The sequence below is a fragment of the Dunckerocampus dactyliophorus genome, chromosome 1 (assembly GCF_027744805.1).
Source record: "Dunckerocampus dactyliophorus isolate RoL2022-P2 chromosome 1, RoL_Ddac_1.1, whole genome shotgun sequence".
Taxonomy (NCBI): Eukaryota; Metazoa; Chordata; class Actinopteri; order Syngnathiformes; family Syngnathidae; genus Dunckerocampus; species Dunckerocampus dactyliophorus.
In genome coordinates, this window is record NC_072819.1 from 10,633,866 (window position 1) to 10,650,610 (window position 16,745).

Below are 16,745 nucleotides of genomic sequence, written 5' to 3' on the forward strand. Positions count from 1 at the left end.
TAGTTATACTAACTATACTTATAACATCACATACGTGGCAACATAAAAATGAGGGACAGTTTCCAGAAAATGAGGGAAAATTTATGAAATTCAGGTTTGCCTCTAGACATAGCAAGAAGAAAACATTTCCGGTGTGACTTGCTGGCAAAAGCGTTAGAGGTGTAGACCCAACCCAAGACCTAATCCGACCTACTGTTACTGGCGTGCTCTTTTATTTTACAGGGCTGACTTTACCGGCTGCGGGATGTAATCCGGTGTTGCCTAGCAGACCGGAAGTTCTTCCCTGGCAGAACCAGTCTTTTTCATAAAAGTTTAAATACAGGAAAACATTAATATGAGAATGCTGCAGGAAATAAGGTCAAAATACAGTAGTTTCCAGGTGAAAACGGGAGCGTTGTCAGGGATTATCATTTCATACATTACAGTATTTGGAATACCGGACAAGGCTAAACAACGCTAAATGTATGCGGAACCTTTAAATTTTCAACTTGTTTCATGTCGGTGTCGGAATCCTCATTGTCAACAGACTAGACTGAGGTGCAGGAGGATTGGGAGCTGTCAGTACTTTTTTCCACTGATCAACAACATTTCCGTCTTACTAGCTAGACTAAAAGCTTATTTAATTTGTTGCAACTAGCGTTTGTTGAAAGTGAAAATATTCGACGCTGTTTTCAATTGTGACATGAGCGTTTGCCGTGGAAGCTATTTCCGCGATACGTTAACAGTTTGGTATTCGTTATAACATGTTGTGGAGGAATAGCTTCTCCAATGTGTAACTATACATTTAAACCAGGTTATTAACACTTCCGTGTTATGTTAAGTAAACTGGGAAGCGTCCAGCTGTCAGTGACGTTTGTTTTGTCTTTGCTGTACGGTGGCCGACAGGTACAAACGCGTTGCAACGTCCAAACGGTCCAACAAATGATCCAAACGAAAACGGTCACATACAGCATACTATAAAAATATGCAAGGCATATAAACGCTACAGGACCAAAAAAATCCAAAAACACACACAGAGCCCCAAAACACATGCATAAGAAATACTGCAACTTCACGGAACAAAGCGAAAGTTAGCTAGGCTATCAGGGGCGCCAGACCCGAGGAATATCCTGGGACATGTCCGCTCACCTGTACACATTGCTACTGTATTGATGTTTCCTAAACCAGTCCAAAATGAAGCGTGATTTCAGTCGTGAATTATATGAAATGGCACATTTAAAAGTCAGTAATATTCTTCCTCCATGAATGCTGAAGTCATGTGTTAATGTGTGTTATGAGATAAGATGCCTGTACAGTACTAAAATAATTGAATTTTTAGCTATTCATATTCAGTGACGATTTAAGAATATTGCAAACCCAAAACACCATAAGTTTTTTTCTGTTGCTTCGTGATGTTTTTTTTTTATAATTAACCAATTCTCTCCTCTCTGTTGGACCTCTAACCCGCAGCCTGTGAGCACACTCTGTTGAGTGTGTGTGTGTGTCGGGATGGAGGCCAACGGAGTGTCGCCTGATGATCTCCTGGAGCGTCCATGGCTTCCTGTCAGCATTGATGGCTGCCATCTGCTCGCCAAGAGCTGGTTTGGAGAGACAAGGTGCCGCATCCTGCTGACTGACCTGCACTGCGTGTGGGAGGAGACGATGCACACGGCAGCCATCCAGAGCCGAGCACAGGTGCAAAGAGGATTAATTAGAAAAGATGTTTGCCGTGTGTAAATTAGTGGTGGGAATCTCTCCCCACCTCATTCAATTTGATTTGATTAGCGATTATCATTGCAGATCCTTTAACCAAATGATTGCCTACAGCACTTGCAGAATTCTTGTGGTACCATAAATGAAATAACCTGAGAATATTGTAATATTGCATTGTATATTGTTTGAATTTCTGTGTGCGTGTAACCAAAGCGAGCGGCTGGATTGCGTCAAAGTTGTGATTTTGACTCCGATAGTGCCTCCACAGGTTATATTCCTTGGAAACTGGTTACTCCACTACAAAGTCAACATAGTTTAGAGTTGATAGCGCCATATTTGTTTAAATTAAAGCCATTTTCTTGTACACCGTGTACGCATTGCTGTTGCCCTCTGCAGAACGGAGAAAGTACTGCTTCAACGATCACTTTCTCCCTTTAGACTGTATGGTTTACATTATTTGGGGGACGTTTAGCTGGCAAATGTAAAGCTTTGGTGGGCCGGATGTAGCCCGTGGACCGGCTGTTGAGGACCTAGGCTTTACATCCAATCTGCTTCCCTGTTATTGTGGAAGCACTTATAACATGTAACGTCAGCAGCAGAAGAGTTTGAGAATTGTGTTACTTAAATCGTCCATTGTTGACATTTATAAATCGATTCAGAATCATTTATATGTGCATCGCAGTGCATCTAAAAGTGTATTTATCTTTTGCTTCCACCCTCCTGTGAATGTTCTTTTTGCTGATGTTTGACGTCTGCTCGTTCCAGGAGCTGAACAAGCGCCTGCAAGCCCCAGTCGAAGCGTTCTTCGCTCACCTGTGCGAGGTGGTTCAGCCCTATCTGTCAGGAAGTGGCCGGCCGCACGAAGGCGAAGCGCACATCTCTTTGATGCGACTTGATGGTGGCAACATGGTCTTGAGGCTGAAGAGCAAACTAGCAGGGCTGCCCTTCTTTTGGGAGTTTCGCTGCACCCCAGCTCCCATCACTGTGGTACAGTCTGCATTTATTATCCCTCCGTCCTTCCAAAGACTATTAATGCACCACGGGATAAAATATACATCAGCCATCATTATAGCAGCCAAAGCGATTGGTTGTGATGTCACTCAGATTGTGCACACGTTAAGCAAATGAATATACACTACTGGTCAAAAGTTTTAGAACACCCCAATTTTTCCAGTTATTTATTGAAATTCAAGTTGTTGTACAAAGGTAAGTGGTGAAGTGCCAGAGGTTAAAAAAAAATGCAAAGTTACCCAAAACTGAAAAATAATGTGTATTTCAGAATTAGACAAAAAGGCTTGTTTCAGGGACCACAACATGGGTCAACAATTTAAAGCTATTCTGCAGAAATGGAGGTTGATCAAGCCTCGGCAGTTGGTGCAACTAATTCCTACAGGTGTTCCAAGTTCTGGAGTACTTACGACCTCCTCTGTCTGCATAAAAACAGTGTTCAGAACACACAGTGGTACTATACCCTTGTGAACATCAGTTGAACAGTGTTGTAATGGAGAAAGTAATTTGTCACACAAAAATGGCAAGAAAAGGGGAATTAACAATGGAAGAGAGACAGACCATCTTAACACTTAAAAATGTTTTTTTTGAGTGTTTTAAAACTTTGACCAGTAGTGTATTATAGTGTTGCGTTTGTATGTTTGCTTTTAGTTTATTTGGCCAGATGTTGAATTGACAGATTGACAGAATTAACATTATGTGGCCTATTACATGTATAAAGCAACTGACTTTTTATTTTAAAAGCTAATCCAAATGTTCATGTATGATTTTTGTGGAAAAAGTCCAATGGAAAGTACTGAAGGGCAGTAAGAATAATTTGTAAACTGTTGTTTTGACATTGCTAGTTGGCAGTTTATTGAAGTGAAATGATGTGCATCTGTAGCACATAAAACATGACATTTTGTAAGAAACGTGCCCAGCAGTTATGTTTCTCTTAAAGGTGTGTCTTCACCTGGTGCGCCCCCTGCTGTCCATGAGCCACGTGCTCCACCAGCAGGTCGAGCTGTTGGAAGGTTTGCTGGCCAGGAAGGATGCTGAGATCCAGGATTACAAGGATAATGGAGCCACTCTCAGCAGAGGTACACAATGCACGAAGCCAATGGTAACTCTGAGCCACACTCCAAAATGGTAGGCGCTGTAATGAGCCTCAAAGCTAGTTGCCACTCGACTCGCGCCACCCGCAAGAAGAAGAAAACACAACACCACTATGCAGACATGTCCGCGGTGTACCGTGGTGAACTTAGTTTCATGTTGGACGTTGGATATTCGGCTCCGTAGCTACAAGGGTAGTTCCCTCTCAATGTGCCTGTGCTGTGTCATGCTGCTTCCTTATAATAGGGACCTCAGAAACACTACTAAACCTGTCGAAATGGCAGTGAAAAACCTTGGAGACTCCCCTGTTACAGAGCGTGAATGGAAGCTAGTGGGGTTCGCTTAGTTCAGCTAGTGCAGCTGTGTGTGTGTGCGACTCAGGCTGGATGAGTAAACAGTATTTTCAACGTGTTGTGTTTTACTGCTTTAATCTAAGGACCATTTTACAATGCCCACTGATGACGTGCAGGTTATGAGTGAAAAAAGACGAGAGGCAATGTTGTGTGTATCGCCCGTCAATTGCCATTCTCAACACACACAACACGTTCCGGCCTTCAAAATAAGAGTGCTCTTTGTTACATTTGTCTAATTGTGTAAGCAAAATAAGGGTGTCATTAAAATGTCTTAAAATTATAAACCGATTGGAATTACATCTGTGACTCCATCTTCCTTAATCACAAGCACGGGCATTACAGTTTGTTAAAGACTTTGTAGCAATATGTGCTGAGGCTGACATCCCATTAGAGTTAGCTAAGCTACATCCATTTCTCAATTACTGGACAAAATGGGCCAATGATGTATTGCATCAATAAATGTGAGGATTTTTGAATTTCATTCACTAACACAGATAGCACACACTCTATGCTGGTTAAATAAGTGGAAAAAGTAAAAAACTGAATTCTAAAAAATTTTAACGGAATTTGGGAAAAAATAAAACGGATTGCATAGGGCCCTAAGAGAGTTTGTTTAAAAAAAAAAAAAAGTCATATATTCTAAATCACACCACAAATTGATCTATAACCATGTCAAATGATTAGTCCTACCCTAAAAGTATTTTGCACACCTATGTTTTCCAATTTGATCTTTTATTGGATGGACTTTTCTTGGATCTTTTAGTGGTATAGGGGCCTGACGCTGAGAAGTTTGTTACAAAAGCCAAACAATATTGTTGGTCATGCTGTGTAATAAAAAAGTAAATTCAGCAATACTTTGGTTGCATTATTTTTAAAGCTTTGAAGAGCTAGTTTCATAACCATATTCAATTCCACAAATTCATGTTTGCAACAAAAGCTTATAATTATTTTTTTAAAAAATTTAAAAAAAAAGGATTGGTATGCAATCGGATCAGATCGGCAAGACTACAAAAAAAATTGGATTGGCTCGGAAGCCAAAAAATGTGGCTCCGGACATCCCTAGCCCCCACCCCACTCCCCAGCTTTTTATCTTTCTCATTATTTATCCTGAAATTTTCAACACTTGTATATTCCTGCATATTGAAAGAATTTTAAAAACCTTAAAACCTTCTTGTCCCTTTAACCAACATAATTGGTGTGCTTTTAAGTAGTAGACAAAACAAACGTCACTGACAGCGTGCTTTTAAGTAGTTAAAATGATCCCTTTTGACTGTCATATCCTCCTGACTACCAGGAAAAAAAATGTTGTCCAATCACATTTATTTTGAAATTCCCCAATCTATGTGAAGTAATTGGAATACTGCAAAAGAAATTTTTGAAATTTTTATTTTTGTTTTTAAGCTATGATGTGTCTTCTACAGTGGACATCGGAACCCAATACAGGGGAAACGGAACTTCATTGTGAAACAGTTAGTCCAACAAAAATATCAAAAAGTCAACTTGATAAAGTGTTCAACATAAACTTTACTGTCCATCATCTCTTTTCTTTTGTTTCACTTTTGCTTCTATTATGCTTATTTGGTATGATACTTCAAAAAGCTTTCTTGGAAACACAAAGGAAAATCTTGCACTTGGAGCACATAACATATGTTTTACTGTTGCAGCCAGATTGGCGACACCTTGATGCATGTGTTTCATCCACCATCCCATCCCCGATGCCCTTTCCTCCTGTAGCTGTGAAAGTTGTCTTGCCTTGGTAGACCACAAAATCCAAAACTAGACCAGTTGGTGCAGCGAAGACAAATACCTTCAGTCCAGTTGGGTTTGGTTTGCCCGGTACATACTGGCGCACTGGGCATCGACCAGTAAAAGGAACCATTTGCTCGTCAATGCACAATTTTCCTGTTCTTGGCAGACTCAGACATCCTTGCCTTACTTTGCTCAAGAGGGGCCTGATTCTCCACAAGAGATCACTTGTTTTTTCTTCATCTGAAACATCAAGGTCGTTGACGAGCTTGATGGAGTTTCTCAATTTGTAAAACCGATTTCTGGTCATGGATTCCACCACAATTTTTACTCTAGTACTCTGAGGCCCAATACATTTGAATGTTTGGATATCCTAGACAGCCCATGTAAATAGAATTCCCAAAGAATGTCTTCAGTTCTTCAGGTGTGGTATTTAACGTTGCTCCAGACACAAGTACTTCACGCTGATTTGTGTACATCATCTTCCTCTACTCCTGCCTCAAACAGTGGATCTTGATCATCTTCATCAGATAACTCAATGTCTGAGTTTCCATCAACAATCCGCAGTAAAATTCCCTGTGCTTCTGAGAATGACTCCCTTTCTTGTCATTTGGGAAAAAAAGAGCAAAATGGACGAAATAACTTCAAATGTCCACTACAGAGGACATTTTTTAAACACTTTAATACTAGGCTCAAATACACTTAAAATAACTCAAACAACACTTTAACGTGTTCATAAGAGTCTTATAAATAAAATGCCAACAGCATTTCAAGACAAAATGTGTTTGATAAAAAGTATTCAACACTTACTTTTCCTCTTCCCATAAAAAGTGCTTACACTGAGGGAAGCCATTTTCTTCTATGGGTAAGTCAAGGTAACAAAGCCCCACCCCTACAAATTTGGTATCATTGGAAAGCTCTGAATGTCCTCTATAGAGCACGAAAGGAGTTAATGCGATTGGATGCACTGGGTGGGAGATATTTAGGTTTACAAATGTACTCTACAGAGGACAAATTTGAACTACTGGTCGTCAGGAGGTTATGCCTCTTTAAGGTGTTATTTTGTACAGACAGGGTGTAATAGTTAAAGTGCTGCCGTTTTTAGTCATGTAAAATTTAAATATTTTAACTTTTGGTCTGAATATGGCACCCTTATTAAGAGCGGTTGTGAATTTTGTGCTATGTACAATATTGTTTCCACTTTTGAAATTAAAATGCCAGACGAGTAGCCTGAGTTTGAAGCATGTGCACTAAGCGAACAATGTGTTTCAGAGTCATTTTAATCCTCTGGGTCCCTTTTAATTTTCCACCCTTTCAGGTCCCTGGAGGTCAAACAAGTCTACTCCCAAAAACTGCTATAAAAACAGAACAGATTCATCTTTCTTCTGCGTTTTTTTGCTTAGATGTCTCAGTCAACTTCAGTTCCAATAAAAAAAAATACCAAACATGTAAATATTTTTATTATTTTAGCTCTCTAAATGCCCATTTGATTTAATGATGTCACTGTTTTTACTTAGAAAAATACATACAAAATGAGTTATTTTCCATATAATAAATGTTAGGGGCTTGGGGCTCTATGTCACTTAACTATACATACGATTAGTAGTAAAATTGATTTTGATGCTTTATTTTTTGTTTTTGCAGGGTCAGGTTCCAAATTTCCCACCCTTTCCGTTCCCTAGAGGACAAAAAAGTCCCATTGACTTCTATTATAAGCACCATTTTTCAAGGCATTGTAATTAGTCAATATAAACATGTATTTTCTGATTTCAGGGTTTCATTTTGTTGAAAAATTGTACAATTTTCACATTGTAGGTGTTTCCTACCAGAAAGTCTCTCCACGTCAATTACACAGCGCAAATTCATGCACATGCACACATTACACATCTATGCAGACACGTGCACATACACACGCACACGGCCACGCCTGCACACAGGCACACATTACATGCATAGACCTCATTGTTTCCCATACTTTCATTTATTCGTGGTGGTCTACGATATTTAGCGAGTAATGAGACAACTATAGTAGTTTTTCAAAAAGCAACTACCAACAACTCTAGGCTAGTGTAGACTTCTGCAGACTCTGCAAAGCATGCACAAATCACTTTCTATCATCACTTAGCACAAAGTGGAGTTATGAGGCCACCACCAGAACCCCCCCACAGTCACAAAATCCTTGCTCACTTGAACTTTATTGTAAGCGTCAGCAGCAGGTACAATCATCATTACCCACACACAGTGCACTTTGTTATGTGTCTCCCTTAAAGCGTTTCCCTCTGCACTATGTGTTAACTAGGAACCTTTACATTACAATCCTATTGTGTGTTTCAAATTTTTTTAGGAGCCTATCCCAGCTGACTTTGGGCGACAGGCGGGGTACACCCTGGACTGGTTGCCAGCCAATCGCAAGGCACACATAGACAAACAACCCATGGACAATTTAGAGTCGCCAGTTAACCTAACATGCATGTTTTCGGAATGTGGGAGGAAACCGGAGTACCCGGAGAAAACCCACACACAGGCAGAACATGCAAACTCCACACAGAAATGCCCAACGAAGATTCGAACCCATGTCTTCCTGATCTCCTGACTGTGTGGCCAACATGCTGACCACTAGCCCACCGTGCATCTCAACTCTAAATAAACCATATGTAACAATCTATTCTTCACAGACAGAGTCACCAACGCATGGAAGCTGGCTTGGTTATGTGGAATGATACGCGGGCAAACGGACTAGTTTGTTAGGCGCACAAGACAGTGTACGAAAATTGAGACGTTTTTGGAAATCATTTTTGTGAAAAACTGAGGTACACGCTTTTAAACAGGTCCCATTTAGTGTGTAACGTTCATTGTTTTATTTTTCTTGTGTGCAGCCCGCCTGCAGACAGATATTTTTGACCAACACACCTACAGAAGCAGCTTCTTGGCAAAGGTGAGAGGTCACACGCACACACACACATGTCACAGAACTGTTATGTTGCGTTCTGTCCTCATGCTTGAAGCTTGTGGTGTCTCTCTGCCTCAACCCTATCGCAGCTACCTGCTGTGTTTACTGTATCAAGGTGTGGAATTTCTCGTCTCTGCCTTTATTGACCCCGAACTCCTCTGTGTGTATGTGTGTGCGGGTGTGTGTGATTTAACATTTCATATCTACCTGAGGAATGTCCAAGGTGTGTCTGAGTCGATGTTTCAATGTTAATGACACACAAAAGCTCAGTTGCATCATGTGGTGCTCAAAGAGTTGAGTCAGTTTATTAACAGGAAGTACAGCTCGGGTACCTCAGTGGTAGACGCTTATAGAATCACAGTCATTTAAATAAGAGGTACTACTTGTGTAGTGGTGGACAATTGCATGTGGTACCATGGCAGATGCTTTTTGTCCTTCTGGACTGGCCACACGGCGCGGCCAAAGACTTTGTCATTTCTGGTGGGAAATTCCACCGGACTGTGATGAGGCCGCCTTCAGACTAGACTAAAATCGGAGAGGGTTGTAAAAAACGTTACATTAAAGAGGGAGTGGCACAGCAGATTTAGCTGTGTGTGTGATCGAATGCAGGTGAAAGTATTTGGCTAGTGTGCGCAATGTTTGCCAAGGTCAACTCTTTACACGTCCTTGTGCCTTTTTGTTTCTTGTTTTCCCTGCAAACCTCGACGCTGCATCTGACTCAAGTGTGAATGAGTCTGTGATCATGAGTGAATCACCTTTTGACACTTGCCTGACTGTTACTGCTGCGGTGTGTTTACCTGCCAGCACACAAATGACTTCTGTGTGTTTGTGTCCTTTTTGACCAATGTTTCCGTCTCCGTGGTGACCATGATGGGACAGCGGAGGAGCGGCCTGCGGTCTTCCTCTCAAGCGCCTTCCACTCAGCCGCCACACTGCAGCTGTGTTCAGATCAACATTGACTTTTAGCCTGCACTCCCCGCTTGTCTGCACACATGTTGGGCTCCCAACAGCTTCCCTGAGGGCCTCAGTGTGGCTGTGCATCGGGCTGTGACGCACATGTATGGTTTCGGTGTTGGCGTGTGTCACTGATGGCTTTTAGAGGACGCTTGTGTGTTTTTGCCACAGAGCTATCAGCAGCGCCATGGTTGTCAGCTCCGAATTGAAATGTCACAATTGGAGAATGTTGTGACAACCGTGTGGAACTCTGCTCGAGGCATTGAATCGATCACAGCTGGACTGTTTCATCTCTCATCCGAGCAGGTTTCATCAGTTCATCAGTTGTAGAAGGTCTGAGGGGAAGGAGCATAATCCAAAGTATTTATCCTCTAAGATAGAGGCACGCCCTAACACAGTCAGGAGATCGGGAAGGATCTCCGCTTGGGCATCGTGTGGAGTTTGCATGTTCTCTCCATGCGTGCGTGGGTTTTCTCCGGCTACTCCGGTTTCCTCCCACATTCCAAAAACATGCATGTTTGGTTAACTTGTGACTCTAAATTGTCCATAGGTATGAATGTGAGTGTGAATGGTTGTTTGTCTATATGTCCAGTCCAGGGTGTACCCCGCCTCTCGCCCAAATCCAGTTGGGATAGGCTGCAGCATACCCCCGCGACCCGAACGGCTTTCTTTGAGCCCCCTTTCCGCAGCTAACAAAATGCGCCCATTTCAATTTTGCGCAAAAACCACGTCCAATGATCGATTAAGTGATATTACTCAAACAAAGAACAATAGTCAGCAACAGCAGGTATGAGGAAAACTGATCCATTTATCTCTTGATGTATCTGGGACAGGGGTGTCCAAACTTTTTCCGCTGAGGGCCACATAGCGAAAAATGAAAGGATGCAAGGGCCACTTTCATATTTTGTAAAGCATGTAGATTTGCTAAGAAGTTACACCTAAACCTGTAGGTGTTCCCAAACTTTTGGAGGCGAGTGTATTTACTGTATTTAAAGAAAAAAACTGCATCTCAGCTTATTGATAGAGGTGAAAAAGCCTATTATTAGTATGACCTTTGCTCTTTTTTTCCCATTTTTGCTGTTGCTTTTTTTTTTTGTAATTTTCCAAATATTGTACTTTCTTCTTAAATAATCTTTCAAATATTTTTAATATTTTGACTTTATTCCCATATTATTATAACTTTTCCCCAACCTAATTTTCCAAAAATGACAACTTAATTTTGTTTCTCATAATATTAGGACTTTAAAAAAAAAAAAAAATCTTTGTCTTTACTACTTCAACTCTGTTACTAATGTGACATTTTTCATAATGTTTTCATAATGTTATAAGTTTTTTCTCCTAAAATTTTTTCTTCAATTTTCCAAAAATGTCTTGTTTTGTTTGTTTCTCATAATTTTCTTGCTTAAAAAATGTCTTTTTTGCATCCTTACACTACTAAAATTATGTTATCTTTATTAGTTATTCTCGTAAAATTGGGACTTTTCCAGGTTTCTTAATATTTAGACTTAATTCTTATAAAATGACTGCAGATTTTTCCCTTTATTCCCTGTTTTTTTTTTTGGGGGGGGGGGGGGGGGGGGGGGGTTCTTCTTCTAAAAATCGGTTGCGGGCTGCACTTTGGACACCCCTGATCTGGAGTACATTTTATCAACAATAGGCATCGTGAAGGGAAGCTCAAGGTGCTTAATGAAGCGTTGAAACCTGATGTTACTCATCCTCGACAGTGCTGGCTCTATTCTGCGATAGCTAATGACTGTCCCGTGGGAGTTTCTCACGTTGTGCAAATGTTTCAAACAGCGGTGGGTGCTTTGAGGAAGCCGTGGTCTTACCCTTTTTTGTAATGTTGCCTCAAGTGCACGATGAGGTTGGTCGTATTAAACGTCCCCAGTTCTGTACCACCACGGGAAAATTGGGCACGACAGGTTTTGCACTCAGCTGCAACGTCTTTTTCAGACTTTAACGACAAAATACTGCCACACGGCCGACATCCCTCCTGCTCCTTGCTAAACACACTAGCACGTGCTTTTGTTGCCATCACGTGGACTCTGCATGCTGAAGCCGGCGCTGCTAGATAGAAGTGCTGGAATGGACTGCTTGTATCGGAGTGCCAATATCAGAGATTGTAATTGCAGGCCGATTTAATTCGATACTTTGTTTTTTTGCTGATATCCGACCGATACCTTATATCAATTTCGGATCGGGACGCTCCTAGTAAATACCGCTGTTAACGGCAATGTAACTGTAATTATTATTTGACCTGAACATTCCTGGTAAAATGCATGTCATTGGTAACGCTAGCAAGTAGCCACCTGGCATCTTGCCTTTACAGGAAGGGTTCGGACCTCATGACGCACCAATCAAAAGCACAGCAGGCTTGCGTGCACTTTTTTCCAAGATATTAGTGCAGCATCTGTTTTGAGTCTTGAGATGCTACAGTCGGTAGATTGTCCCGTTTTTTCTGCAGTGTCTTCAGTTTGCCTTTGAAATCCCAAGGTGCGACAACGTTGCGCCTCCGCCAAAATGTTGACGAGATCCCTGTTGATTTTCCTCTTTGTCAAACGCGGATCTTAATTTGGGGATGAAGCAGCGAGCCATAGATGACTTTTTGATTCAGCGCAGGAAGTTGAGGTCACATGATGTGGAAAAAGCAAACATAAGGTCGGCAACAGTGGGCAGGACGAAGTGAGCGAGTGTGAGACTCGACGGCACCAGCAAACCCCCAGCGCAACCCGCCACCAACCCCCCTTTAAAACAACAACAGCTTCTAAAATCGGCGCTGCTAACTTGCTAATAATAGCCAAACGTCAACAGGCTCTACCCTTCCTCGCGCTACCTTCCCCACCACAGGATGCAGGTTTTGGAGGCGTGGCTACCAGGTGAGCTTCTATTCCGCCTCTTTCATCTTCTGAGGACTTTGTCCTGCTATGAGAGGAGAGAACAGAGCATTCCAGGCCGCGTGGAAGAGGTTATTGAACTCTTGTGTCGGCAGCCTTCCTAGTTTAGTGCTTCTGACTGAAGTGTCTTTATCAATCTCCTCCAAGAGAGTGTTATGTTTCCATGATATATTCAGAACAAACGGAGCCCCGGCATCTCCGATTCTCCAAAAGGGGCTGAGGGAGGGGGGGCACTGTGAATAAAAATACAGTATAAGGTGGGCTTTCTGCTCGCTCATCCCCCCTCAGCACATTGGTTCCTCTGTGCCCAAGGCAGAACTAAGCCTCCCCATTTATTTTTACGATATTTAAACAAACAAATCACAAAAATAAATCAATGCGAAACCTCGAAGCCTGACCAAAGTGTGCTGAGGAGCCCCGCGGCCCCGACAGCGAGCAGGAGACCACCAATTTCTGATGGTCAATATTTGAGGAGCTAATTTGGACAATCTGTGCTCTTCGGCGGGGCGGAAAGGAGGACTTTACAACTGGAGTGTTTATCTGTGTCACATAATGAGTCATCTGACAGATACGTCTTGAGCCTTGATGGATATGAGCATCATCTTCATGGCCAAATGACTACTTGGTTCCTCATCGGGCTTTAAAACAAACACAACCAATGACAGAGCTTTCACTTGATTGCATTAATTGTCCCATCAGACCCTTTCCGGTATTGCACACGAATGTGACGGAAGTGCATTTATTGCCTCATCCAGACTCTCCCTCTGGTTTGTTCTGACCATCGCGGCTCCCGAAACTTCAGCGGCAACCTGCAGGAGCTTTACGCTGCGGTCGTGGCGCACGGAAACGCACGCAAACGCAAACTGTCTGAGCAGGACGAGCGGGTTGCGGCACATCCTGACCTCACACCAGCCACAGGTTTGTTCTGTATGTGTATTGCTGACGTCAGAACCTTCAAACCTTTGTGTGTTTGCGTTAGGTGGTAAGGCAGACGCTGAAGCAGGAGAAGAAGACAGCGACCGGAAACAGACAAGTCAAGTGGAGGAACCAAAAACCAACTCAGCCCCAGCACAGCAGGTACTCGTCTGCACTCGTCATGTAATAGCTACCCCTCCAAACCCTCCTCCTAGATTGATGTTGGCGTTCTCCTCCGATTTCGAATCAACATTTGCAATAAAAGTGATGTGTGACTATTAAATTAGATTCAGGTCTAGAACGCTCCCATTCTCTCTTCAATTGCCATTGGTCACTAGCGAGGGACGCTAACAAGCTAAATCAAGGGTGAGCAAACTATTTGACTTGCGGGCCACATTGGGTTGAAAAAATTTGCAGCGGGTCCATCTATATAAAGGTGGTCAACGAACAGAACGACATACTTACTCACGGTGCAACAAAAAAACAGCACAACACATCCACAGCAAGTTAAACACATCACATAAATCAACTACTACTATTACTAGGTGGGTGATAAACAACAACTAAGCGCTAAACATAACACTACCCAGCATGCCCTCAAGGCATGCTGGGTAACGATATGAACTATGAGCGACAAAGCATCGGTTTTTAACGTCCCTTCCTGTTTACTTCCCTGACGACCTCCTCAGCATATATTGCAATCAGTCAAAAATGTTGGGAGGCGACATGTTGGGAGAGAGCGTACCATTAGCTACCCAGCATGCATTGCGGCGGGAATATATGGGTGGCATTTTGGCATGGGTGTTGTGCGAAGTCCTTTATTTGGATGCCCACGTGGTGCGGTAAGTAGGTTGCGCTGTGCGTCACGTGTGTGTCGACGTGTTGGGTTGCTCGGATCGCTTTATTCCACAAGCCACAGATTACATTTAACTATTTCCTGTGCAAAAAATAACTAAATAAAGTCATTTGGAAACCGGATTAAGACGCTTGGGGGCCGCCAGCCCGTGGAGCTAAATAAATATGATTCACGCACTTACTATATGCATTTCAAGTATAAAATATATATAGGTACACACCACTAATGAATGATAATGATGATCGATGGAACAGATGATTTGGAGTCACAGGCTAGTGGAACAACCGTGCTTACGTCGCCTCCACCTCACTCTGAAGCGGCTAGCGGTGGTACCAGGCTCCCTTGCTCTGCAGGCGTCGAGGAAGGCGTTTCCTCAGCTACATAATCCATACTTCTTGCTTGTTGTCAATCGCTCACCTTGCTGCAATTTTTGATGCCGGTTTGTTATATGTAAGTTTCACTTTTGCATCTCGTAGCAACTGCGGTGCATTTAAGGAGCGCTGATCATAGTGCAAAATCTCAACGCTTGGCGGGAAAACATGGTCAGTGAAGAAAAATCAAAAGTGAGCTTTTTTTAACAGTGGTACTGTTAACTTTACTTTTATTGTCACCTATTTATAATTTGTTGCAGACTTAGGGTGAATTAGGTGTACTTTTAGGGATTTTTTTTGTTGTTTTAGCAAAATTCGTGAATTTGCAAGGCCATGAATGCTGAATTTTTCAAGCTCATTGAGTGATTTTGTGAGTTTTGCCTTTTTAATTTGTTGATCATGATGATGATCAGAATAACACACAGGACAAAGATTTTAGGCAAATAAAACAAATAGCAACAAACTATATTTGAGAAAATATTTCTGAACAATTTAACAGTATATTAATGCAACAATGTACGACATTGTAACGATATCAACCAAATAATCCAAGTATTTCATTTTATTACATAGAATTGTTAGAGCAAAATAAAGTCAATAGTGCAAAATAAGTAAGAAAAAGCAAAAATTACTGTTGGCTCTCAGTCAAATCCCTTGGATTTTTGCCCCAAAAGCCCTCCTGTGTCCATGAACTCATTCCCCGATTTGTGCACAATATAACAACGTAAACAATGTACACAGCATGAAGATATGCCAATGCTGACGTATGCTGTTTTTGTGTGCTACGGGAGGTAACTGGCTACTAGCAGAACAGTGGTGCATCTACCGCCTTCCTCCCGTCACAGCATTCTATTTTCTTATTTTCATTCTTAAAATATTTTCTTCTTCTTTTTTCTTTTTGCCTCTCATGTCTTGCCTTGGTTGTTTTTATTTATTTTGTTCATTATGACATTTTTCAAATGTGAATTTCTCATGGAGATCAACAAAGCATCTATCGAGCTACATATGTGGCTAGCTCGTACGGTGCATGGTACACTCTTTGCGATACAAATACAGTAGATGGTGTCTTTGAACGTTCCAAACGAAGGTTATTAACACAACTACACCTAACATTTCTGTTGAATTCTAATTCCTAATTCCTCTCGTGCAGGTTGTCGTCACCTGCCGCCGTGCTGAGCGAGCGTCTTCCAAAGCAAAGAAGAAGAAAGTGGTGGGCTTGTTCCGATGACTGCCAGCAGTATGAAACACAAACTGTCATTTTAAAGGAGGACATTTTAATTAGTTTTAGATGGATTTTAATCATTTTATACTATTTTATTTTTTTTTAGCATGGGACATGTCGGCATTTTATCTGATTATGAATATTGACAATAAATTGCTTGGAAGTTATTTGCGGAATCAACTCCAAAACAACTCAAGATGATGAAAATGACGTACTGTAGCCACTTCAGACATGCTTAACAAGTCACATTCAGGAACATCACTTGCCTACATTTGCACAATGCAACATGTCTGAAAAGGAGCAGGCAGAAGTGCAGTTAATTTAATCCTACCCTTTCCACGGGTCTCTTGCTGCTAATTCATTCACACCACATCTTATACATTTTTGCAATTTGCTTACATTTTATCATAAAGGGGAAAAAAAGGGAAGGTGTTGAAAAAAGTAATCAAATTCAATAAAGTTAATATGCAAATATAGTTTGTGCAGTGTTTACGGGAAATAAGGAATAAAAATGTTAAAAAATAGAGATATAACTAAAAATAATTGTAAAAATGTCATAAAATCAATAAATTGTTAATAAATGAAAATAGGTAAAAAGTAAAGCAAAGACCTTGATCTTAAATGTATAAATACTAGAGTAACATTTTGGAAAGTAAATATTTTGTCATATTTTGTACATTTGGTTATCAGAT

General features: G+C 41.4%; 1 protein-coding gene across 2 annotated transcripts; it reads left to right on the forward strand.

Moving 5' to 3' along the window:
• Positions 1–496: 496 nt before the first annotated feature.
• nhej1 (nonhomologous end-joining factor 1) lies at positions 497–16,583 on the forward strand. Of its 2 annotated transcripts, XM_054777689.1 has the most exons (8): positions 497–557; positions 1,450–1,674; positions 2,458–2,679; positions 3,641–3,779; positions 8,768–8,826; positions 13,445–13,607; positions 13,669–13,766; positions 15,982–16,579. In XM_054777689.1, exons 2-8 carry the CDS (start codon positions 1,489–1,491, stop codon positions 16,057–16,059), a joined length of 945 nt encoding a protein of 314 aa, XP_054633664.1. In that variant the 5' UTR covers positions 497–557; positions 1,450–1,488; the 3' UTR covers positions 16,060–16,579. The 2 variants fall into 2 exon arrangements, with proteins under 2 accessions (XP_054633664.1, XP_054633671.1); XM_054777696.1 differs by lacking the exon at positions 13,445–13,607 and having other exon boundaries at positions 15,982–16,583.
• Positions 16,584–16,745: the final 162 nt, after the last annotated feature.